The 23,067-nt window shown below is 50.8% G+C and overlaps 2 protein-coding genes across 2 annotated transcripts; one reads left to right on the top strand and one right to left on the bottom strand.

The window, feature by feature from the left end:
- Positions 1-3,985: 3,985 nt before the first annotated feature.
- On the bottom strand, positions 3,986-7,164 carry LOC142363050 (olfactory receptor 14J1-like). The gene is made up of 3 exons (XM_075434991.1): positions 7,136-7,164; positions 5,496-5,549; positions 3,986-4,949 (listed from the first exon to the last, which is right to left on the bottom strand). Exons 1-3 carry the CDS (start codon positions 7,162-7,164, stop codon positions 3,986-3,988), a joined length of 1,047 nt encoding a protein of 348 aa, XP_075291106.1.
- A 14,086-nt stretch (positions 7,165-21,250) lies between these two features.
- On the top strand, positions 21,251-22,246 carry LOC142363025 (olfactory receptor 14J1-like). Its single transcript, XM_075434827.1, has one exon. It carries the CDS (start codon positions 21,323-21,325, stop codon positions 22,244-22,246), a length of 924 nt encoding a protein of 307 aa, XP_075290942.1. The 5' UTR covers positions 21,251-21,322.
- Positions 22,247-23,067: the final 821 nt, after the last annotated feature.

Raw genomic sequence — 23,067 nt, 5'->3', positions numbered from 1 at the left:
TTTCTGTTGGTCTAAGGTTATCTGTTGTGGAAAGTGCACTTCAGTAGGGGTAAAGCGGATTTAATATAAAGCAGAGGAATGATTTTTTTTTTCTTTAAATCATGCCTTTTTCTTTTTATTTGTTGACCATTAAGAAAAAGCCTTCTGTGTCTACACGCAGCTCGTTCTCCAAGTAAAACAGGTGGGAGTTTGTGCCAACAGGCTGAGACGTGTATCTACAGCCTTAAGGGGAGGAAGTTGAGATTGGAACAAGGCTTCTTGAAGTCCCAGGTGTTTGATGAGGGAAATGGTGGGGTTGGGGGAAGGGACAAAGACTACTTGATTGTCGTAAACAAAGGGCCTTTATTTTCATATATATTCAGACTGCTTTAGGAGAAGCTCAGGATTATTATGAGATGGAGATTGCTGACACCAAGTAACGTGTAAAGAATCCAAAAAAAGGGGGAAAAATCTTTTCTTATTGTTGTTTTTTCACTTTGACTTTCGCTCCTGAAAGCTCTTTAGTTAACCACAGAAAAATTGAGAACTTCAAGAGAAGTTCTTCCCAGAGAACAAGTCTCTAGAGAAGTAAAATTCATCAGCAGACGTTCAAGTTTCTAAGGATGTCGGCATGCCCCACTGAGGACCATCATTGCAAAGGGATCGTGGAGGGAATTACAAGAAGAGGTGACCATCCCTGATGCATCCCCCAGGGTGAAGCAAGAAGTCAGAGGCACTGGTTACAGGTGGAAAATCAGATGTGGAGTGTGGCTGTGGAAGGCCTTGACGTCTTTTGCAAAGTAGGACAGCCAAGCTCTGATCCCCATCCCCTGGGCATGGGGGTCTGTTGCCTCACAGCCTGTTCGTGGCTCTTCTTTGGAGCAGTGTGATGTGGGGTGTGGAATGTTCAGTGCAGGAGAGCAATGGGAAACCTCCCAGGCTCTGTAGGGGTGAGTGAGGAGCCAACAATGCCCTGGGGTTGTAAGGCACTGGTCTCTTCTCATGGGCCTCAGTGGAAGGGAGAGTAGCCATAGCCAAAAGGAAGAAGACCTCATTTGTGTTGTCAGGGGGTGGTCCCAGCCACACCAAGGCCCTTGGTCATCCCCACCACAGGCTGTCCTACACTGTCCTATGCCTGTGCTCGTTTCCTTGCAGACTTTAGCTACTGCCCCATTTCCCCACCTCACTCCGACCCTCGGATCTCCCAAGCTTTACTGATGTCCCTCTGTCCTCATTCACTGTTGCTTCAAACAAAAAGCTGTGTTTACCTGGGGGTATGCCAATGCCTCTCGGTTTCCCAGCAACTGCTTTTTTCCAACACCCTGTTAATGCTTCTCTAGCACGCAAGATGTCACAGCCACAGACTTGCTTGGATCTGCTATTGCTCTCCGCATCCCAGCACTGGAATGCACGTCCTCCTTCTGCTGCCTCGAATTCGAAACTCAACCTATTCCACAATAATTCAGGTCTTCTTCCTGCCTTTAGCACAATCACAGAATAGTAGGGGTTGGAAGGGACCTCTGTGGGACATGTAGTCCAACCCCCCTGCCAAAGCAAGGACACCCAGAGATGGCTGCACAGGAACACGTCCAGGAGGGTCTTGAATATCTCCAGAGAAGGAGACTCCAGAACCTCCCTGGGCAGCCTGTTCCAGTGCTCCGTCACCCTCAGAGGGAAGAAGTTCTTCCTCATGTTCAGATGGAACTTCCTGTGCTTCAGTTTATGCCCGTTGCCCCTAGTCCTGTCGCTGGGCACCACTGAAAAGAGTCTGGCCCCGTCCTCCTGACACCCACCCTGCAGATATTTAGAGCCATTTCTAAGGTCCCCTCGCAGCCTTCTCTTCTCCAGGCTGAACAAGCCCAGCTCCCTCAGCCTCTCCTCGCAGGAGAGATGCTCCAGTCCCCTCCTCATCCTCGTAGACCTGCGCTGGACTCTCTCCAGTAGCTCTTCATCTTTCTTGAACTGGGGAGCCCAGAACTGAACAGAGTACTCCAGATGGGACCTCACCAGGGCAGAGTAGCAGGGGAGGAGAACATCCCTTGACCTGCTGGTCACACTCTTCTTAATGCACCCCAGGATCCCATTGGCCTTCTTGGCAGCCAGGGCACACTGCTGGCTCATGGTCAACTTGTTGTCCATCAAGACACCCATGTCCCTCTCCACAGAGCTGCCTTGCAGCAGGTCAGCTCCTACTCTGTACTGATGTAAGTCTGCTGAGAAGATATGCTTAGACATGGCCATTGGATCTGGAGTGGTAACAACTCCTGAATGATGAGGGAGATGAAATAAGAGACACAGTATTGGTAACAGAAGTAAGTCACAAAAGACACCTGAAGACTGAAAAAAAGCTGAGAAGTGTTGACACATTTCTTGCTTTAGATCTTTGTTTTCAGTTAATCTTGCAGAAATTTTCATTGTCATTAAATGACATCTGAAAAACCTAAAGGTATTAAAAATAGATCATTTGGTGTCTTGCAAAGAGCCCTGTGTGTCCCAAAACTTCTTTGCCTGGCACTTCTCAGTCTTTGCCCAGAGCAAGTCACACTCTGGTGTCAGCCTCTCTACCCCTGTTTAGATGTTGGTGTAAATGGTCCCTTACAGCACAGAAGGACTCAAGCCCCACAGACCTCTGCTCTGCTCCTGTTAGAAACAGGGCCCATAGTCGCAGGAATTGAAGACAACTGCAGCTGGATGGGACATAAGGAAATCTTCAACGCAACCTGTCTGAAAATTGGTCAGACCAAGTAGTTCAATGCTTGCTTCAGTCCAAGTTTGAAACTCCTAGGGACAGAGACTGCCCAGCTTCTCTGGGTGACCTGTTCCTGCACTTGGATGAGCTCCTGGGGAAAAATCTTGTCCTTCTGTCCTGGCTGAACCTCTCCTCTTTCACCTTCCTCCCACTGAATTTTGTCTTCTCACCATGAATCTTGTTGAAGAGATGGGTCTGTATTCTCCATGATCTCCTTGTAAGTACTGGCAGGCTGGGATGATGTCAGCCTCAGCCATCCCTTCTCTGGGCTTGACAAGCCCAGCTCCCTCAGCCTCTTCTAACAGGCAATGCTCTCCAGTCCATGGCTGTCCTGGGAAATCTTTGCTAAACCCACTCCAGCTCGTCAGTACTATTCCTGGGGATGTGAAATCTGAATCTCTTCCCTTTGCTCTTGACTCCTTGAAGCCACAAATTCCAGGTGGTCACCCCGTGGCAAGTGGTGCTTAGTGGCTCCTGTCAGTTCCCTGGCCTGTCCCAGCCCAGCCCTGCTGTCCCACACATGGTCCAATGGCTGCAGTGTTCAGGTGCAGCATGGGGAAGGGTGTATTCGGTGTGAGGAGCAGCTTGCCTCTCATGATCTGCAGTACATCCCTTTGTACCCTGTTCCCCTTCTGTTCCTCCTACTTGAAACAGCCTCCCACAGGTTGTGGAACCTACCCAGCCCTATCCGCATCCCACGTGGGGTTTCGCAGACATCCCTGCTCTGAGGTCTGCCAGGGTCTGTACAAGGAGAGAGGTCGAGAAGGGCTGGTTGTCCTCCCTGTGCAGGGACTGAACACAGCGGGAGGAGCAAAGAGGCCGTGCAGAAAAGCTCACACATAAACCTTTGGTGAGTGGCTGGTGCTGGATAGGGCTGAACAGGGAGGACACCAGTGAAAGCTCACTCTAGTCCTATTCCCTAACATATCACCCCATATACTCCTCCCCTCAGTGCATGGAGAACCCCAGCACAGCAGCACAGCCTCATGGGGAGAATATTTTCAGCTTTTTCATGACCTCAGTTTTGGGAAGAGAGCAAAGCCTGGAGACACTGGCATTTAGAAAATCCTGTTTTATTACAGAGACATGGCATGGGAGGGCACCTTTTCCACTGTGCCAGACACATATGCAAAGGTAACTCTGTCAGACAAGCTGGGTTCATGGTTCTTGAGAAGCAGAATTGTCACAGGTAAAATGTCCAAAGCACAGGAGGTTCCCTAGATATGTTGGAAACCACTTGTGAAGAGATGTGGCACCTTACTGCTGCTGAAATACTACAGATTGAATTTGCTTCTTCAGGGCGTCTTTGAGCTCCTGGTTCCTCATGCTGTAAATGAAGGGGTTCATTGCTGGAGGAACCACTGAGTACAGCACTGTAATCACCAGATCAAGCAATGGGGAAGAGATGGAGGGAGGCTTCAGGTAGGCAAACACTGCAGTGCTGAAAAACAGGGAGACCACAGCCAGGTGAGGGAGGCACGTGGAAAAGGCTTTGTACCGTCCCTGTGCAGAGGGGATCCTCAGCACGGCCCTGAAGATCTGCACATAGGACAGCACAATGAAAACAAAACACCCAAAAGATAAAGAAACACTAAACCCAAGAAGCCCAGCTTCCCTGAGGTAGGAGTGTGAGCAGGAGAGCTTGAGGATCTGGGGGATTTCACAGAAGAACTGATCCACAGCATTGCCGTGGCAGAGAGGAATTGAAAATGTATTGGCAGTGTGCAGCAGAGAATTGAGAAAGCCACTGCTCCAGGCAGCTACTGCCATGTGGACACAAGCTCTGCTGCCCAGGAGGGTCCTGTAGTGCAGGGGTTTGCAGATGGCAATGTATCGGTCATAGGCCATGATGGTCAGAAGACAATGCTCTGCTACTACTAAGAAGGAAACCAAAAAGAGCTGGGCAGCACACCCTGCATAGGAGATGGTCCTGGTGTCCCAGAGCAAATTGGCCATGGCTTTGGGGACAGTCGTAGAGATGGATGCCAGGTCAAGGAGGGAGAGGTTGAGGAGGAAAAAGTACATGGGAGTTTGGAGGTGGTTGTCACAGGCTACAGAGATGACGATGAGGGCGTTTCCAAGGAGGGCAGCCAGGTAGATGCCCAGGAGGAGCCAGAAGTGCAAGAGCTGCAGCTCCCGTGTGTCTGCGAATGCCAGGAGGAGGAACTGGGTGATGGAGCTGCTGTTGGACAGGTGTTTCCTTTGGGCATGGGATCCTGTCCTTAGAGGAAGAATCAATAAATTGTTAGGGGAGAATTGTCATTGGAAATGCAAAGCCATACTCCTAGAACTTTAACACTGCTGAACTTCTGAGCATTTTCCATTCATTTTCAATGAGAACTTTCTTCAGCTTCCTTGTTCGAGGTCTGGTTGGTGCTGGCTGAAGGTACTGTAAGGAGCAGGACCTCTGTCCTCTGCCTTTTGAGGAGTCTGCCCTGCTATGCAGCAAGGAGCTCATGGGAGTAGTGATGTCAGGGGTCTATCCTGGTGTCCGACTTGGTCAGATGAAACCGCTCCTCACAGAAAATCACCTTTTCAGCCTCTGCACTCTCAGTGCTAAGGAACGGCAATAACAGAGAAAAGTTGGAGAAGTTTGGGGTTCATAAAGCTCCCCCAGCTTACCTGGGGAGTTTTCTTGGAGTTCAGACACCTTCAGCATTTCTGCTGCACTCAGGGAGAAGAGAGGGACACTGGTGAGGCATATGAAATTGCTTCTGGCTTAATGCAGAGTGAGGGCAGCTGGTCTGTCCCTCTGCCTTCTTCTGACCTGCCCTGGGCTTGTTCTTTGTGAGATGGAAGGTGATCACACTGCTGCATTACCCTGAAAAATAACCAGACGTTACTGAAAACAGAGGGATTCAGTGCAGACTGCTAAATGTCTCACTCTTTCTAAAGGTCTCAGCACCTCACTTCTAGCCAAGGACACTCATGGCTCCTTTCACCAACCCAACAGCATTTCCTCCATTGTAGCATCTCTGTGGTTCTCTGTGGGGCTTTTAGATAATAAAAGATTGTGAGGAGAGAAGTTCACTTTGTAGAGGGCAGCTCAGAGCTTGGAAGTACACCTCAAGGAGACAGCCAAGTGTCCTAACAATAGCATCTGATGAAGGGAAAAGCAGCTGATCCTCCAGCCCCACAGACTGCATTGACCACAGCCCCACAGGGCAGATGAAAGTTGGGGCACTTGTTCCCACGGACACACCTGCAGGAAAGGACCCACAAGATCAGTCTGTGACTCTGCAGCTGAAACTCCAGCTCCCTAACGAAGCTGATGACAGCAATGAAACAACAATAGGAATAACACAGACAAGAGGAGAAACAAGCAAATATCCAGCAATAGGGAGTCTGAGAAAAGCCAGGGCAGAGGCAGCCACGCCCTCAGCACAGCGTTACCCATACCCAGCTGGGCACGTCCCCTCCCAGACACCAACATTGCCGGGCAGTTGAGCTCTGAGCCCCTGTCATCTGCAGCAGAGAAATGGAGATGTGGCTGGAGAGCTGCCCCCTGGCTCTGCTGGAGCTCTGCTGCAGAGGAGGTGGTTCATGGTTTGGAGACCTCAGCCCTGAGGGCAGAGGCTGTGCTGGGTGGGAGAGAAGGCAAGGGGGCTTACTCAGAGGAAGGGCTCTGCACTGGAGGGGATGATGCAGAGTTTTATGATTTCTCCCTCCCATCATATCTGGTTTTCTGTTCTGCTCCTTCCCTGATGATATATCTGCTGCCTGGAAATTTTCCTCCTGAAAGATGTTTCACTCTCCCATGTCTTTTCCATTACAGCACTCACAGACCCCATCCCAACCCCTGTGCACTCACCCTGGCCCTACAGAAACCTGCCTGTTTGCAGGGCACTGCCTGGGTGTATGTTCCTGTTTGCAGGTGGAAAATGAAAGGTCAGGCTAAGCCTGGTAGGTCCAGGAAAGGTGATGCTGGTGCTGTCCATAGGCAGAGGAATGGCTGAGGGTGCTTTAGGAGGCTCCTATCAGAGTTACTGATCACTGGCTCAGGAATCTCAGTGACTGCTTCAAGGCTGAAAGCTCCTGTTCCATTTATCCCTTTTACACTGCCCTCCCTCTTCCAAAAGGGAAACTGATAACACAAATTGAGGAAGTTTTTGTTATCTTTACAGTAATCCTGCGCATGACCTTCTTCTTGAGTCAGCCTTAGGAAATATTCTGGGGGTAAACTGGAGCTGTGAGCAGCTGACCCATGCAGCAGTCTCCTGGTAGGAGAAAAACACTGCCCTACTGGGGGTCCCTTCTTCCACCCACAGATTCTCCCCACAGCACGATCTGGAGCTCCCCGGGCAGGCTGAGCACTGACCCCAGCATACAGACTCCTGCAGTAAAGGGACCCTGCTCTGGAGGACCGTCCTGGGCACACTTGGCTACACACCTGGCTTAACATCCTACCAGTAATCTCCGGAGAAGGCAGTCAGCATGCCCTGCTCCTCTGATGGCAGGGCAGGGAAAAACTTCTCTGGAAGGTGTCTTCCCCCTCTAGGCTTGAGAAGCTGTGACAATCCTCCACAAAGATCCTGTAGGCTGTAGGATGTGCCAGCTTTTGGAGATCCCTCCAGCAGCAGCAGATTCACTGCCCTGCTTCCAGGGACTTACCATTTCATGGGTTGTGAAAATTTCTCCCTCAGTGAGCTCTCAGCGTCTTCCCACCCCGCACTGCCTTTAACCTATGTCCACCTCGCACCTCTCCCCTCGCTGCCTGCAGGCAGTGCCCTCAGCCCTGCTGTGCTTTGCAGAGGAGCTGCTCCTGGGCACAGCTGTTTCTCTGCAAGTGCTGCCCACTTGCCAGGAGTTCCCTCCATCCCAGGAGCCCAGCCCAGATCAGCAGCACAGGACCAGCACAAGGCAGCAATATCCTTACCCACTCTGGGCTCCCTCGAGGTGTCTTTTGGTCTCCAGGACAACTTGCTGTGAAACAGGCTGAAGCAATCAGTCCTGTTGCCTCCCTCAGCTGGGGAGAGACACTCAGTTTCAACAGCGTCAATTCTCCTCTCAGAGAAAGAGTTAGAAACAAAAATCACCTTTCCTTGCCCCATCACAAGACAGGACAACCAGAAAGTGACAGGAAGGAATCTCATTTGCCCCTGCTGAGGGAAGGGATTGAGCCTAGTCATTGGAGGCATCTCATCCTGAGTTTGAAGTCCTGAGGACTCAGGTCTCTCTCATGCTCACCACAAAACCCACAGGAGGTGGGACTCCTCTTGCCTCAATTGAGATTGGCACAAAACAGCCTCCTGCATGGCAGATCCTTTTCTCAGCTCCCTTGGTAATTAATGGAGGTGGAGAGCAGGAGGAAGATGTTCAGACGCAGACACTTGGTGACAGGTTTAGTTCCAGAGATGACCAAGATGCTTGCTGGTAACTACAAGCTCTGATGGAGCAGTTTAAAGAGACAGGGCAGCGTCTGAGGGCACCTTCCTGGAGGCTGGTGGGAAAACCTTTTGGCCAACTTCAATGACAGAAAGTGCCCACCTTGAAGACAAATCAACCTTTAAATGTTCCTTATGTCCAGGGCTGCTGATGGATGTAATCATCCTGACCAAATGGAGTCCTGTGGCACAGGGAGAACAAAGTCTCTCCCTTTCTGTTCTCCGTCAGCTGTTTTGTCCACGTGGCCTTAACAGTATGATGGGGTTTGTCTCATATGCATCCCTTCATTGCCTAACCTCATTCAGGGCAGCTGAATCTTCATTTATTTCACATTTACAGACATCTATGACTGTGGAATGTGCCAGGGCTCTCCAGGACAACTGCATGCATCTGACATGGACAGTACAAGTCCCATGCAGGAACCCCATCCTCTTTCAGAGTCATTGTGTGACAGGCACCACCCAGGGCATCTCACACAGATTTCGTGCCTTTGTGCAGTCACTGAGTCCCACCACTGCAGTGATGCAAGGTCTGTCCCTTCTCTACCCAGTGGATGCATGGCAGTGCATGAACACCAAGCACGTCACAGCAGGGTCTCCACTTGAGGGCATTCCCTCTCAAACTCTGCTGGATCTTCTCTCACCCATCATTTAACCATCCCTTTGATGGTACAGTCATGGATCAGGCTGGTAGTGATGTCCTAGCTGACAGGGGAAGTCCCAGAGGACTGGAGGATCGCCATTGTAACACTCATCTACAAGAAGGGCTGGAAGGAATGATCCTGGGAGCTACAGGCTTGTCAGCCTGACCTCAGTGCTGGGCAAAATTATGGAGTGATTCATTGTGAGTGCGCTCACAGGACATGTGAGGGACAACCATGGGATCAGCCCCAGCCAGCATGGATACCTGAAAGGCAGGTTCTGCTTCACCAACTTGATCTCCTTCTATGACCAGGTGACCCGCCTAGTGGACAAGGGAAAGGCTGTGGATATTATTTGCCTGGACTTTCGTAAGGTCTTTGACACTGTTCCCCACAGCATCCTCCTGGAGAAACTAGCTGCCCATGGTTTGGATGGGTGTACTCTCTGCTGGATAAAGAACTGGATGAATGGCTGAGTGCAGAGAGTGTTGGTGAATAGTGCCAAATCCAGGTGGTGGTCAGTCACAAGTGGTGTCCCCCAGGGCTCAGTTTTGGGTCCAGCCTTGTTTAACATCATTATCAATGATCTGGATGAGAAGACAGAGCTCTCCCTCAGTAAGATTGCAGATGACACCAAGCTGGGTGGGAGTGTCGATCTGCTCAAGGGTAGGAAAGCTCTGCAGAGGCATGTGGACAGGCTGGATCATGGGTTGAGGCCAACTGTATGAGGTTCAACAAGACCAAGTGCCGCGTCCTGCACTTGGGTCACAACAACCCCATGCAACGCTACAGGCTTGGGGAGGAGTGGCTGGAGAGCTGCCCAGTGGAAAAGGACCTTGGGGTGTTGGTCGGCAGTTGGCTGACCACGAGCCAGCAGTGTGCCCAGGTGGCCAAGAAGGCCAATGGCATCCTGGCTTGTGTCAGGAATAGTGTGGCCAGCAGGAGTAGGGAGGGGATCGTGGCCCTCTGCTCGGCACTGGTGAGGCTGCACCTCGAGTGCTGTGTTCAGTTTTGGGCCCCTCACTACAAGAAGGACATTGAGGTGCTGGAGCGTGTCCAGAGAAGAGCAACAAGGCTGGTGAGGGGTCTAGAGAAGAAGTCTTACGAGGAGCGACTGAGGGAGCTGGGCCTGTTTAGTCTGGAGAAGAGGAGGCTGAGGGGCGACCTTCTTGCTCTCTACAACTACCTGAAAGGCGGTTGTAGTGAGGTGGGTGTTGGTCTCTTCTCCCAGGTACCTAGTTACAGGATGAGAGGCAATGGTCTCAAGTTGCATCAGGGGAGGTTTAGGTTAGATATTAGGAAAAGTTTCTTTCCTGAAAGAGTGGTCAGGCGTTGGAATAGGCTGCACAGAGAGGTGATTGAGTCACCATCCCTGGACATGTTCAAAAAATATGTGAATATTGCACTTTGGGACATGGTTTAGTAGGCATGGTGGTGTTGGGTTGATGGTTGGACCTGATGATCTTAGAGGTCTATTACAACCTATGATTCTATGATTTTCATGGTGTGCCTGGATCACAGGATGTCCACACCCAAGGACATTTTCAACATCATCTCTTCCTTCCTGACATCAGCTTCACCTCCACCACAGGCCCCCAGGGCTGCAGAGACATAGCAGACAGCATACCCCTCTCCTGGCCTTGCCCAAAGCAGGGTTTGCTCTCTTTGTGGGCACCTCATTTCTCCTTTACATTGCCACCTGTCGTCCCCTCCAGCATGTCTCAGCTCTGAAGCAAAGCCTTTGCACACACAAGGCCTTGGGCGCTTGGTAACAGGTTTCTTTCTGTAAGTCTGCTCTCCGCCCCGATAGGCCACAGCTGAGGTGCTGCAGCCCAGACATGCACCAGTGGCCTCAGCCTGGGGCACAGGGAGGAGGAGCTGGAGGCCCCAAGCTATCTCTTCATCCCACCTGGAGTGAAGAACGACTGAGGCATGCTGAGACAGCTGACATGATTGGGGTGCTGTGATGGGTGGATACAGATGAGAAGGAGAGACAGGCCAGAAAGATCAGGAGGGAGGTGTCCTCAGTGTGAAGGAGCTGCTTAGATGTGTGGAGCTTCTCTATGGGATGAACTATTTGGGTAAGCCCTTATGGATCAGGTTCAGAGGAGAAACTGGTAAAGGTGACATTGTGGTGGGAGATAAAGAATGAATTAATGTCCCTTTGCTGACTTTAATCACCTTGGCATTTCCTGGAAGGGGACCGCAACAGCATGAAAATTGTCCTGGAGGTCTCTGGAGGGTCTTGGTCAAGACCCAGCTTGGGACACTGGTCTTTACAGCTCAGCTGTGAGATTGATCAACAATGGTGATGTTGATATGCATCTACAACTCACAAAGAAGGGAGAGTTAATCATGGAGGTTAAAACCTGTGTCAGCCTTGACTGCCATGACCATGAAATAATGGAGTCTCACCTCCCAAGGGGAATGACAATAAAAGAGAGTAGATGTTAGACCTCAAATTGTTCTCCCAAAAGTGTGGTCATTTACCCAGTGCACAGTACGCCAATACACACACAGAGCAGAGGTGTTGTCTTTCTTGCAGATTTGTGTAGATGTTGGTGCTAGGTGATAATTCCACAAAGCTAGCACAATGTTTAGCAGAGTCACAAGTTCTATATACTCTTACCAAAACAAAGCAATTACTCATTGCATTCTGACTGGTTCACCACGTTACACGCTTGTCATAGAAGTTTACTCCTTCCTTGCTTAACTATGCATACTCGCAAGCTGGGGAGGTGCAGACTTTTTGGTTCTGAATTGAGTCGGTGGTTGCAATCTCCCCTTGCCGCCTTTACCTTTTTCCTAGTTTTCCTCAGTCTTTGTTAACTTCATGCTTCTTTGGCAATCGTCCAGCTTTCAGTGCCTTCTGGGCTGGATGTTCCCCTTTTATCAGTCTGTTAGCTCCTCTTCAAGGACACAATAGTTAGTAAGGCATGCATTGATTATACAAAGTAGTCAAGCCTAAAATTAAACAATGTCAGAAGGACAGAAGCATTTCTGCCCTGTGTCATAACAATGTGAGCATCACTATGCTCAGAATATCACTGCCCGATATGAAGATAAGCAGACTTTGGCCTAGTCCTGCAACTTTTAATGAGGGAGCCCACGCGAGCAGTACACAAAGGCAGCACAGCTCAAGACATCTGGCCTTTGAAGATGGTGTCTTTCAAGCAGGAGGCTGTGCATGTCAATAGTCAGGAAAACAAGCAGAGCTATTGGGAGAGAAACTTGGGGAAACGGGAAACTCATGTGGGAGCTCTATGTAAAAAAAGAAGGATACAAGAGTTGGATGCAAGGGTGGAAACAGAGGAGGAATTCAGAAATGTGCTTGGGTTTAGAAAAGCCAGCGCTCCGCTGGAGTTGACACTTGCAAGGGAGTTCAAGGCCACAGCAACGGGCTGGTACTCCTTTAGCACAGTTAAAGCAGAAACAAAGATGGTGTGTGGCCACTGCTGAATTCAGCAAGAGCGGAGGTAGATATGTCTGAGATTGTATGTGTCCTCTTTGCCTCAGTCTTCTTCAGCAAGATCTCCCCATTCCAGGTGCCTAAGAGGAAGAACTCTAAGCGAAACCCAGCAATGGATGGAGATTAAGTCACGGGTCCCTTGGATAAGGTCAACTCTTAATAGTGCATTGGACCACAGAATCACAGAATCACAGAATGGTAGGGGTTGGAAGGGACCTCTGTGGGACATCTAGTCCAACCCCCCTGCCCAAACAGGGTCACCTACAGCAGGCTGCACAGGACCACGTCCAGGTGGGTCTTGAATATCTCCAGAGAAGGAGACTCCACAGCCTCCCTGGGCAGCCTGTTCCAGTGCTCTGTCACCCTCAGAGGGAAGAAGTTCTTCCTCATGTTCAGACGGAACTTCCTCTGCTTTAGTTGGTGCCCATTGCCCCTAGTCCTGTCACTGGGCACCACTGAAAAGAGTTTGTCCCCATCCTCCTGACACTCACCTTCCAGATATTTATAAGCATTTATTAGGTCCCCTTTCAGCCTTCTCTTCTTCAGGCTGAACAAGCCCAGCTCCCTCAGCCTCTCCTTGCAGGAGAGATGTTCCAGTCCCCTCATCGTCTTTGTAGTCCTCTGCTGGACTCTCTCCAGTAGTTCCTCATCTTTCTTGAATTGGGGAGCCCAGAACTGCACACCGTACTCCAGATGAGGCCTCACCAGGGCACTGTAGAGGGGAAGGAGATCCTCCCTCGACTTGCTGGCCACACTCTTTTTAATGCATCCCAGGATGCCATTGGCCTTCTTGGCAGCCAGGGCACACTGCTGGCTCATGGTTAACCTGTCGTCCACCAGGACACTCACGTCCGTCTCCGCAGAACTGCGCTCCAGCAGGTCCACCCCAAGCCTGTACTGGTGCATGAGGTTGTTCCTCCCCAGGTGCAGGACCCTGCATTTGCCCTTGTTGAACCTCATTAGGTTCCTCTCTGCCCAACTTTCCAGCCTATCTAGGTCTCGCTGAACGGCAGCACAGACTGCTGGTGTATCTACCACACCTCCCAGTTTGGTGTCGTCAGCAAACTTGTTGAGGGTACATTCTAACTCTTCATCCAGGTAGTTGATAAAGAAGTTAAATAAAACTGGGCCCAGTACTGACCCCTGAGGGACACCACTTGTTACCGGCCTCCAACTAGACTCAGCGCCGCTGATGACAACCCTCTGAGTTCTGCCATTCAGCCAGTTCTCAATCCAGCTTTTGCCAACTTGCCCTGCACTTTTTGTCCACGAGCTCCTCAGCTCTCACAGTGTGGATGTGCTCCTGGCAGGCAGGAGGGAAACTAGAGAGCCTTATCCAGCTGGGAAACCTCTCAAGGGTAGACCCAGCTCCTCTGCAGATATTCATTCAGTCAAGTACCTGGACCCAGAGTCCCGTGGTATCCCCATTGCTAGCACCCAGATGCTGATATTAGCAGCCCTGCTGCAGTTGGTGCTATACACACCCTGTGTCCTGCTCATCAGCTTGAAGTTCACTACCATTCACACATGTCCACTATGAAGGGAGAAGTCAGTGCAGGGCAGCGTACTCAAGAGAAACCTGGCAAAAATTCAACCAGACCCTTTTATATCCTTTCCCTATGTTTTCCCATTTTAAACCCCAACAACAACTTGCTTGCTGATTGTCTTTTCCTTTAAAATCAAAAGGAATCTTCATGAGCAAAATCACCAAGACCTGGTCTGAGTGTCTTAATCTCATCATTACAAGCCATATGCAGACTGCATGCTGCAGGCATCCTAGTCAAGGGAAGGTTGAAAGGGAAATTGGATGAAGACCACTGCATTGGCTCTGTGGGTCTATGGAAGAGATGTTTCCAAAGAGGGTGTGGAGAAGTTGCTGTGGACACAAGTAGATGGAGATGTGCTCTGGAAAGACAGAGCAGCCAGCGGCTGAACCTGTGAGGAGCTGTGGCCTGTGGGAGACCCAGAGCAAGTCAGGGACATCCCTGAAGGACTGCAGGCCCTGGACTTGGTCATGGGAGGGATTTCATAGTGGGGGCTGGTCAGTGGTCTTGTCATGCCTGGGCTCAGCCACATCAGCTGACTCCAGTGCAGCTGAGCCGCTAAACTTGTATCCTCTCCTGCATAAACAGTGGCAGAAGAGATCATCTATATTCAAGGCAGAATTCAATCCAGACTTCTTCAGCCATTCCCCTATTTATGGAAATATCCTGTGTGGAAAATGTCAAATCACCCATCCTTCCACAAGACTAGCCTCTCCCTGCCCTGCCTCCCAATCCCTCTGCCCCATTTTGGAGTGGACATAAACTCACTGAGAGTTTCTCTTCAAGTGGGGCTGAGACTGTTGCAAGGTGGAGAAAAAGCCTCCTTCACTGTCAAAGTGATAGGGACACTCAAGAAGAGGGATTGAACCCTCCAAGACAGTACGACTGTTCCATCGTGCTCTGCCCCAGTTCCTCTCAATCACAGCACACAGATCTCGAGATGAAAGATGTGAAATTCAAGGACAGATTTTGGGAGGGAGCAGTGATGACAAGGATCCAGAGCTGCATGCAAACTCTAGCCACCCCAATGGGAAAGATACGCAAACCCTATGGAGACTGGGTGCCTTTTCCTATTGTAGTGTGTCTCTGGAGAGGTTAGGGCTCTCTAAAGCTTTCTCCCTGTGTGTCCTGGGTTTGGCCAGGACAGGGTTAATTTTCACCGGACTCCAGGAAGGGGCACAGCTGGGGGGTGGGGCCTGACCCCACCTGGCCAAACAGAGCCCGGTATTCCATACCATGTGACGTCACGCTGGGTTCCGGTGGGGGGGGGCGGCGTGGCGGGAACTCACTCGTGGCTTGGGGGGACGCGGCGCCGGTGCTGTGCGGGAGAGCAGCTGCCTGGGTCGTGCAGTTCGTTGTTGTGTTTTCTCCTTATTTGTATCGTTGTTGTTCCTGTTTCCCTCTGTTTGCTGTTCTGTTAAACTGCCCTCATCCCGACCCACCAGTTTCTGCCTCTTTCTTTTCATTCTCCTCCGCACCGCAGCGGGGGGAGGGGCGGCCGCGTGGCACTTTTGTTGCCGGCGGCAGCCGAAACCAAAACACTGTGCTCACCTGGGGTTTGTGGCCTAGCTCTTGTTGATCACGTCCTTTCTTATCTGAAGATGCCCTTCTTGCAACTTTAATCCCAAAAATAGGATGTCTTGAGCAGGTCCCTTGACTTTGCTTCCATTTATGGCACAACTGGCTTTCAGAAGGATTTGTATTATTTTCTCTCCTTTCTCAAAAAATTCTTCTGCTGTATTGCCCCATATGCTGATGTCATTGACGTACAGCAGATGTTCTGGAGCTTCACTCCTTTCCAACACAGTCTGGATTAGTCAATGTCAGGGCAGCTGATTCCAGGTGTCCTGAACACCCCTCCAAGGGAAAGCAAACTGTGGCCTGCACTCTGCTGCCAAAGGGATGGAGAAGAATGCATTAGCGATGTCAATTGTAGCGTACCACTTGGCTGCCTTTGACTCCAGCTGATATTGAAGTTCTAGCATGTCTGGCACGGCAGCACTCAGCAGTGCTGTGACTTCATTCAGGCCACGGTAGTCTATTGTCAGCCTCCACTCTCCAGGAGATTTTCTCACTGGCCTTATGGGACTATTAAAGCGTGAGTGAGTTTTGCTGATCACTCCTTGACTCTCCAGCTGGCGGATCAGCTGATGAATGGGTTTAAGGGAGTCTTGGTTGGTGTGGTATTTTCGCCGGTGCACTGTTGTTGTAGTGATTGGCACCTGTTGTTCTTCAACCCTCAGCAACCCCACAACGGAAGGACCCTCCGAGAGACCAGGCAAAATGGACAGCTGTTGAATTTCTTCCGTCTCCAAAGCAGCTATGCCAAAAGCCCAGCGATAACCACTTGGGTCCTTGAAATACCCTCTCCTAAGATAGTCTATCCCAAGGATGCACGGAGCCTCGGGGCCAGTTACGATGGGGTGCTTCTACCACTCCTGCCCAGTGAGGCTCACTTCAGCCTCCAGTACACTCAGCTCTTGGGACCCCCCTGTCACTCCAGAAATGCAAATGGACTCTGACCCTTGGAAATCTGATGGCATTAAAATACACTGTGCACCAGTGTCCACTAGAGCTTTCTACTCTTGTGGATCTGATGTGCCAGGCCACCAAATCCACACCATCCAATAAATGCGGTTGTCGCTTTCCTCCACCTGGCTTGAGGCAGGGCCCCTCTAATCCTGGCAAGAGAAGTTTCTGCACACCTCCTGTAAAAATGACTTAGAAGTCCCTTCAAACGAACTGGAAGCACGATCTAACTGTCTACCTTGTCTGGATGGCTGCCCGCTGGAAACTGGAGTGGCATTTTTCCTAGAAGAATTGTAGTTTGTGATTTTTTTTTCCTTGCAACTCACGTATGATCGCTGTTGCAGTATGACATAAGGGTATGGTACTGTAGCTTTATGCTGTCATAGCTGTACAGTAATAATATTACAGAAGAAGCCAGGTGAAGAAGTCTAGGCTGAATCTCACAATGAACAGGACAAGTGCAGGGGCGATCCAACCTGATTTGATTTTGGTACCCAGCAATCCAAAAAAACCTTGCTCAATAGCCCCTGGAGTGATCCACAGCCACTGCTGGTTGTTCTCCTCCAGAATCCGGCTTCAGGGCACCAAGGGTTGGGAGAACTTGTGGGTGAAGACAGAGTCAAAGAGGACAAAGAGTTCCTCAGACAGATCTACACCTGCTCTTCATCACTTTGATGCCCTTGGACTCCCTTGCAAATGTTAACTCCTGGGGAGCTTTTGCTTTCCTAAAACCCTCCTTATGTCTACATTCCTCCTTGGAAGTGAGATCCTCTGTCCACACCCTCTCTGCTTCCCTTTTTCCATGGAGCTTCCTGACATGTTGCCTGTTTAGCGTAGCTGGTGTCCTGAGAGGTCCCCTTGGTTGCTGGAGTATCAGCTTGTACCCTTTATGGGTTTAGAGAATGTTGTCCTTGAAAGCAGTTGCACTGAATTCTGCTGCCCTTCAGTGACACTGCCCATTGGAAGTTCCCGGTCTTGGCCAAAGTCTGCCACTCTGAGACCTGGCATATGCACTCTGCTGCTCTCCTTCTGCACTCCCTTTGGGAGCTGAGACTCCACTATGGCTTTGCTAGTGGAGCCAAGGCTGACCAGGATGACACAGGTTTTCAGATCCCGGTGAACATCCCGTTTGTTGGTCCATGTGTGCTAAAAAGCTGATGCAAAGAGCCTCCAGACACATAAAGGAGCATTTGCACTCTGCTGTCCTGTGAATGTCATGGGAGTCAGCTGACTCTTGGCTGCCAGCTCCCTACCAAACCTCTCTCTCACTCCCCCTCCTTCTTTGCTCACCTTGGTGTCTGCAGGGTTGTTTCTCTCATTCTTCTCTTTTACAGCTGCTGCCCACTCTCTTTTGTCCTTTCTCCAGTAGGCTATCAGAGAAGGGCCACTACATTTGCTTACTGGCTCAGGTTTGGGCAGTGGCTGGCGCATTTTGGAGGCAACAGAAACCTGCTATGTCCAACAAGCAGCTGTTGCTCTCTTCTCACCTAAACCACCTCTGCAGCTCCCCTCACCACTACCAAAGCCTTGCCATGGAAACCCAATACACAGGGTCATTAAAGTCCCCAGTAAGATGTGAGGCCTTTGATCGCAAGACTTCCTCAGGCTGGCTAAATAAGAATTAGGACCCTCCCTCACCCTATTATAGGTTCTTTATGTCAGAACAGAGGTGTGCTGGACTTCAGCCATGGCACCAGGAGCAGGCTCAGACATGAAACAATGAAAGGTGTTCCCAAGTGCCCAAGGTCCCATGCAAGCAAAGCTTTGCTTTAGTGCATGCTGGTGTGGAGGTCAGATGGCGACGTAAAGAGGAAATGAGGACTCCCTAACGAGAGAAAAACCTGATGATCCCTCAGGAGCAGAGAGATGCAGGGCTGGACTCTGCATCCCTGCCAGGAGAGGCTTTTGCTGTCTCTGGTGTCCCTGCAGCCTTGGGGGGCCTATGGTGCAGGTGAAGCTGATCACCAGGAAGGACAAGGTGTTTCTGAAAATGTGCTTGGCTATGGAAAAGCCTGGGATAATTATTGATCTGTTCTTTGAATGTATCGTCAAAGACATAACTAAAGGATGTGGGAGAAGCACTGCCTACATCTACTGGATAAAGATGGGACAGACCTCTCCCTGTGCCACAGGACTCAGGCTGATTACATCCATCAACAGTGCTGGACACAGAAATAATTGCAGGTTCAGTTGTCTTAAATGTGATAAGGAGAAGTGACATTGCTAGAAAGAAGTTGTTCTCCCCAGCAGAGGGAGGGAGAGTGATGTCAGTGATGACTTCAGCCTGTTTCACAGCAGTATCTCTGGAGACCCAGAAACACCACAAGGGAGCCCAGAGTGGGCAGAGAAAGAGCCACCTTGAGCTGGTCCTCTGCTGCTGAGCTGGGCTGGGCTCCTGGGATGGAGGGAGCTCATGGCAACAGGGAACACTTCAAAGAGACAGCTGTGCCCAGGAGTAGCTCCTCTGCAAAGCACAGTAGGGCTGAGGGCACTGCCTGCAGGCAGCGAGGGCAGAGGAGTGAGGCAGAGAGGGGTTAAAGGCAGCGTGGCATGGGAGGATGCTGAGAGCTCACTGGGAGAGAAATCTTCACAACCTGTGAAATGAAGTCCCTGGAAGCAGGGCAGTGAATCTGCAGCTGCTGGAGGGATCTTCAAAAGCTGGCACATCCTACAGCCTACAGGATCTTTGTGGAGGATTGTCACAGCTTCTAAGGCATAGAGGAGGAAGACATGTTCCTGAGACGTTTTGCCCTGCCCTGCCATCAGAGGAGTAGGACATGCTGACTGGATGCCCCCCTTCTCCAGGGATTACTGGTAGGATGTTAAGCTGGATGTGCAGCCAGGGGTGCCCAGGATGGTCCTGCAGAGCAGGGCCCCTTTACCACAGGAGTCTGTATGCTGGGGTCAGTGCTCAGCCTTCCCAGGGAGCTCGTCATGGTGCTGTGGGGAGAATCTGTGGGTCGAAGAAGTGATCCCTGGTAGGGCAGGTTTTTTCTCCTACCAGGAGACTGCTCCATGGGTCAGGGCTGCTCACAGCTCCAGTTCACCCACAGGCTTTTTCTGAAGGGCTCATTCAAGGAGAAGGTCATGGCACGGATTGCATAAAATTAATGAAAATTTCCTGAATTTGTGTTTTCAGTTTCCTGTTTTAGGAGGGGGGGCAGTGGAAAAGGGATAAATGGAAAAGGAGCTGTCAGCTTTGAAGCAGTCACTGAGACTCCTTAGCGAGTGATCAGTAACTCTGATAGGAGCCTCCTAAAGCACCCTCTGCCTATGGACAGCACCAGCATCACCTTTCCTGGACCCATCAGGCTGAATCTCACCTGTCCTGCTTTCAACCTGCAAACAGGAACGGGCTCCCAGACAGCGCCCTGCAAACAGGCAGGTTTCTGTAGGGCCAGGGTGAGTGCACAGGGGGTGGGATGTGAGCACTGACAGGTAAAGACAGGGGACAGGGAAATACCTCCCAGGAGGAAAATCTCCAGGTAGCAGGATTATGATCAGGAAAAGACAGGAAAGGAAAAGCAGAAATGTTGTGGGAGGGAGATGTGAGAAAAATCTGCATCATCCCCTCCGGTGCAGAGTCCTTCCTCTGAGCAAGCCCCCTTGCCTCCTCTCACAGCCACCAAAGCCTCTTCCCTCAGGGCTGTGGGCTCCAAGCCATGAACCACCTCTCCTCTGCAGCAGAGCTCCAGCAGAGCCATGGGACAGCTCTCCAGTCACGTGTCCATTTCTCTTCTGCAGGTCATAGGGGCTCAGAGCTCAACTGCCCAGCAATGTTGGTGTCTGGGAGGCGGCGTGCACAGCTGGGTACGGGTAACGCTGTGCTGAGGGCCCGGTTGCTTCTGCCCTGGCTTCTCTCAGCCAGACCCTCCCTGCATATTTGGTTGTTTCTCCACTTGCCTGTGTTATTGCTGTTCTAATTTCATTGTTTCTGTCAGCTTCTTTAGGGAGCTGGAGATTCACCTGCAGCATCACAGGCTGATCTTTTGGCTCCATTCCTGCAGGTGACTCCATGGGAACAAATGCCCCAGCTTTCATCTCCCCTGTGGGGCTGTGGGCACCGCAGTCTGTGGGGCTGGAGGATCAGCTAATTTTCCCTTCACCATATGCTATCCTTAGAACACTTGGCTATCTCCTTGATGTGTCCTTCCAAGCTGTGAGCTGCCCTCCACAATGCCAACCTGTCCTCTCACACCCTTTTGTTATGTGCAAGCCCCATGGAGAAGCTCGGAGATGCTACAGGGGAGGAAATCCTGTCGGGTTGGTAAAATGAGCCATGTCCTTGGCTAGAAGTGAGGTGCTGAGACCCTGAAAAAGGGTGAGACATTTAGCGGTCTGCACTGGATCCCTCTCTTCTCTGTAGCATCTGGTTGTTTTCCTGGATAACACAGGAGTGTGCTCATTATCCACCTCATGAAGAATAAGCCCAGGGCAGCTCAGAACAACGCAGAGGGACAGACCAGCTGCCCTCCTTCTGCACTAAGCCACAAGCAATTTTTACACCTCACAAGACTCCCTCTCTTCTCCAGAAGTGCAGTAGGAATGCTGAGAGTTTCTGACATCAAAACACACCCCTAAGGTGACATGAGGGAAGCTGTAGGAACCCAAAACCTCTGAGACTGCCTTCTGCCATCCCCATTCCTTAGCACTGGCCATGCAGATGCTGAAAATCCCTTCTGCAATAAGAGCAGATTCCTCTGGCAAAGTCTCACACCAGGTCTGGACCTTGGCCCACAATGGCCATGAACCCTTGTGCCACCATGCCCATGAACCCACCGCTGCAGAGCAGAGCTGGCTCCTTGGCAGCCCATGGGAAGAGATCCTGCTCCTCCTGGTATACTCTGCCAGCATCAACCAGAGCTGCAGCCACAGAGCTGAAGGAAGGGCTTTGTGAAAAGGAATGGGGTGTGTAGGAAGCAGGGTGAGATTCTAGGAGAATAGCTTTGATTTTCCTCCGAGAAGTCTGCCCTAACTCTTCACTGATTCTTCCTCTAGAAACAGGATCTCATGCATAGAGGAAGCAAATGACCAACGACAGCTCCATCACCCAGTTCCTCCTCCTGGCATTCGCAGACACACGGGAGCTGCAGCTCTTGCACTTCTGGCTCTTACTGGTCATCTACCTGGCTGCCGTCCTGGGCAATGGACTCATCATCACTGCCATAGCCTGCGACCACCATCTCCACACCCCCATGTACTTCTTCCTCCTCAACCTCTCCCTCATCGACCTGGGTTCCACCTCCACGACTCTGCCCAATGCGATAACCAATTCCCTCTGGAATACCAGGGCCATCTCCTACTGGGGGTGTGCTGCCCAAGTCTTTCTATTTGTCTTTTTCATTTCATCAGAGTTTTATCTGCTTACGGTCATGGCCTATGACCGCTACATTGCCATCTGCAAACCCCTGCACTACGGGACCCTCCTGGGAAGCAGAGCTTGTGTCCACATGGCAGCAGCTGCCTGGGGCAGTGGGATTCTTGATGCTGTGCTGCACACGGCCAGTACATTTTCAGTACCACTCTGCCAAGGCAATTCTGTGGAGCAATTCTTCTGTGAAATCCCCCAGCTCCTCAAGCTTGCCTGCTCAGAATCCTACCTCAGGGAACTTGGGGTCCTTGTGCTTAGTGCCTGTTTATCTTTTGGGTGTTTTGTTTTCATTGTGCTATCCTATGTGCAGATCTTCAAGGCCGTGATGAGCATTCCCTCTCAGCACGGACGATGCAAAGCCTTTTCCACATGCCTCCCTCACCTGGCTGTGGTGTCTCTGTTTATGAGTATCGGTACATTTGCCTACCTGAAGACTCCCTCCGTCTCCTCCCCGTCCCTGGACCTGGTGGTGGCAGTGCTGTACTCGGTGGTTCCTCCTGTCATGAACCCCCTCATCTACAGCATGAGGAACCAGGAGCTCAAGGATGCAGTGTGGAAACTAATGGTTGGATACTTTTAAGACGCAAAAAACTGCCCACCTTCTTCTGCATATCATTTACGTAGTTGGTTTTCTTTGATTTGGTTTGGTTTTCAGCTTTTCTAAACTGTAACAATATTGTCCATAAAGAAATTTCATTGTGCATACCATTCCTAAATTAGTATCTACCTGTCTTGTGTCATCCAGAGACTGCATAATGATGAGCCATGCTCTGTGTTTTACAACAAAATACAGGACCTCACAGTCAATATTTGTCCAAGATCCTTTTGTCTGAGAGCTTTTCTGGGGCTGCAGGGGCAGTGCCTGCGTGCAGAGGTGGCGGGGAGAAGAGTCCCAGCACAGCAAATGCTGCCAGGGAGCACCAGCACTTGGTCTTTCCCAAGGTGGTCTCTTTCAACTGCCACGCTTTCCTTCCAAGCCTTTGTGTTACTGAGAGGCGTGAGAGCACTGGCAGCTTGGTCATAGACCTGCGGCACGACAGTCCTTTGCCAGAGGCAGGAACAAGCAATGGGCACCTCTGTGACAGAGCTGATATTTACAACAGCATTTCCATCAGGAAAGGGGTTCTCCTAAGGGCAGTGCCTGAAGGTTTAGGTCTGCTTCTAATGTTTTTCTCAAGAAAATGCAGCAGAGAGAAAACACCAGCGAAGAGATGAAGTGTGTGAGTGTGCATGGTGGAGGCACATGGCTGTGTCCTATCACAGCTGGGCTTCCTGGGAGAGGCACGAAGGACCAGCAGAACAGGGTACGTTCTCAGCCCGTGTTTGCTGAGCACCTGGGCGAATCTGTCCCAGAGCAATCATCACCGAACAGCCAATAACAACCACCATTTCCAACACTGG

The sequence above is a fragment of the Opisthocomus hoazin genome, chromosome 13, assembly GCF_030867145.1.
Source record: "Opisthocomus hoazin isolate bOpiHoa1 chromosome 13, bOpiHoa1.hap1, whole genome shotgun sequence".
NCBI lineage: Eukaryota > Metazoa > Chordata > Aves > Opisthocomiformes > Opisthocomidae > Opisthocomus > Opisthocomus hoazin.
Note: the sequence above shows the minus strand (reverse complement) of the source record. Positions and strands in the feature narration are given on the sequence as shown.

Bases quoted from the DNA above. Each gene is read 5' to 3' on its own strand.
- LOC142363050 (XM_075434991.1), bottom strand. From the start codon at position 7,164: ATGCTGACTGCCTTCTCCGGAGATTACTG. The intron at 5,550-7,135 runs GTAGGATGTTAA...GTTATTTTTCAG, and splicing joins GCCTTCTCCGGAGATTACTG to GGTAATGCAGCAGTGTGATC. The intron at 4,950-5,495 runs GTCAGAAGAAGG...TCTTCCTCTAAG, and splicing joins AAAGAACAAGCCCAGGGCAG to GACAGGATCCCATGCCCAAA.
- LOC142363025 (XM_075434827.1), top strand. From the start codon at position 21,323: ATGACCAACGACAGCTCCATCACCCAGTTCCTCCTCCTGGCATTCGCA.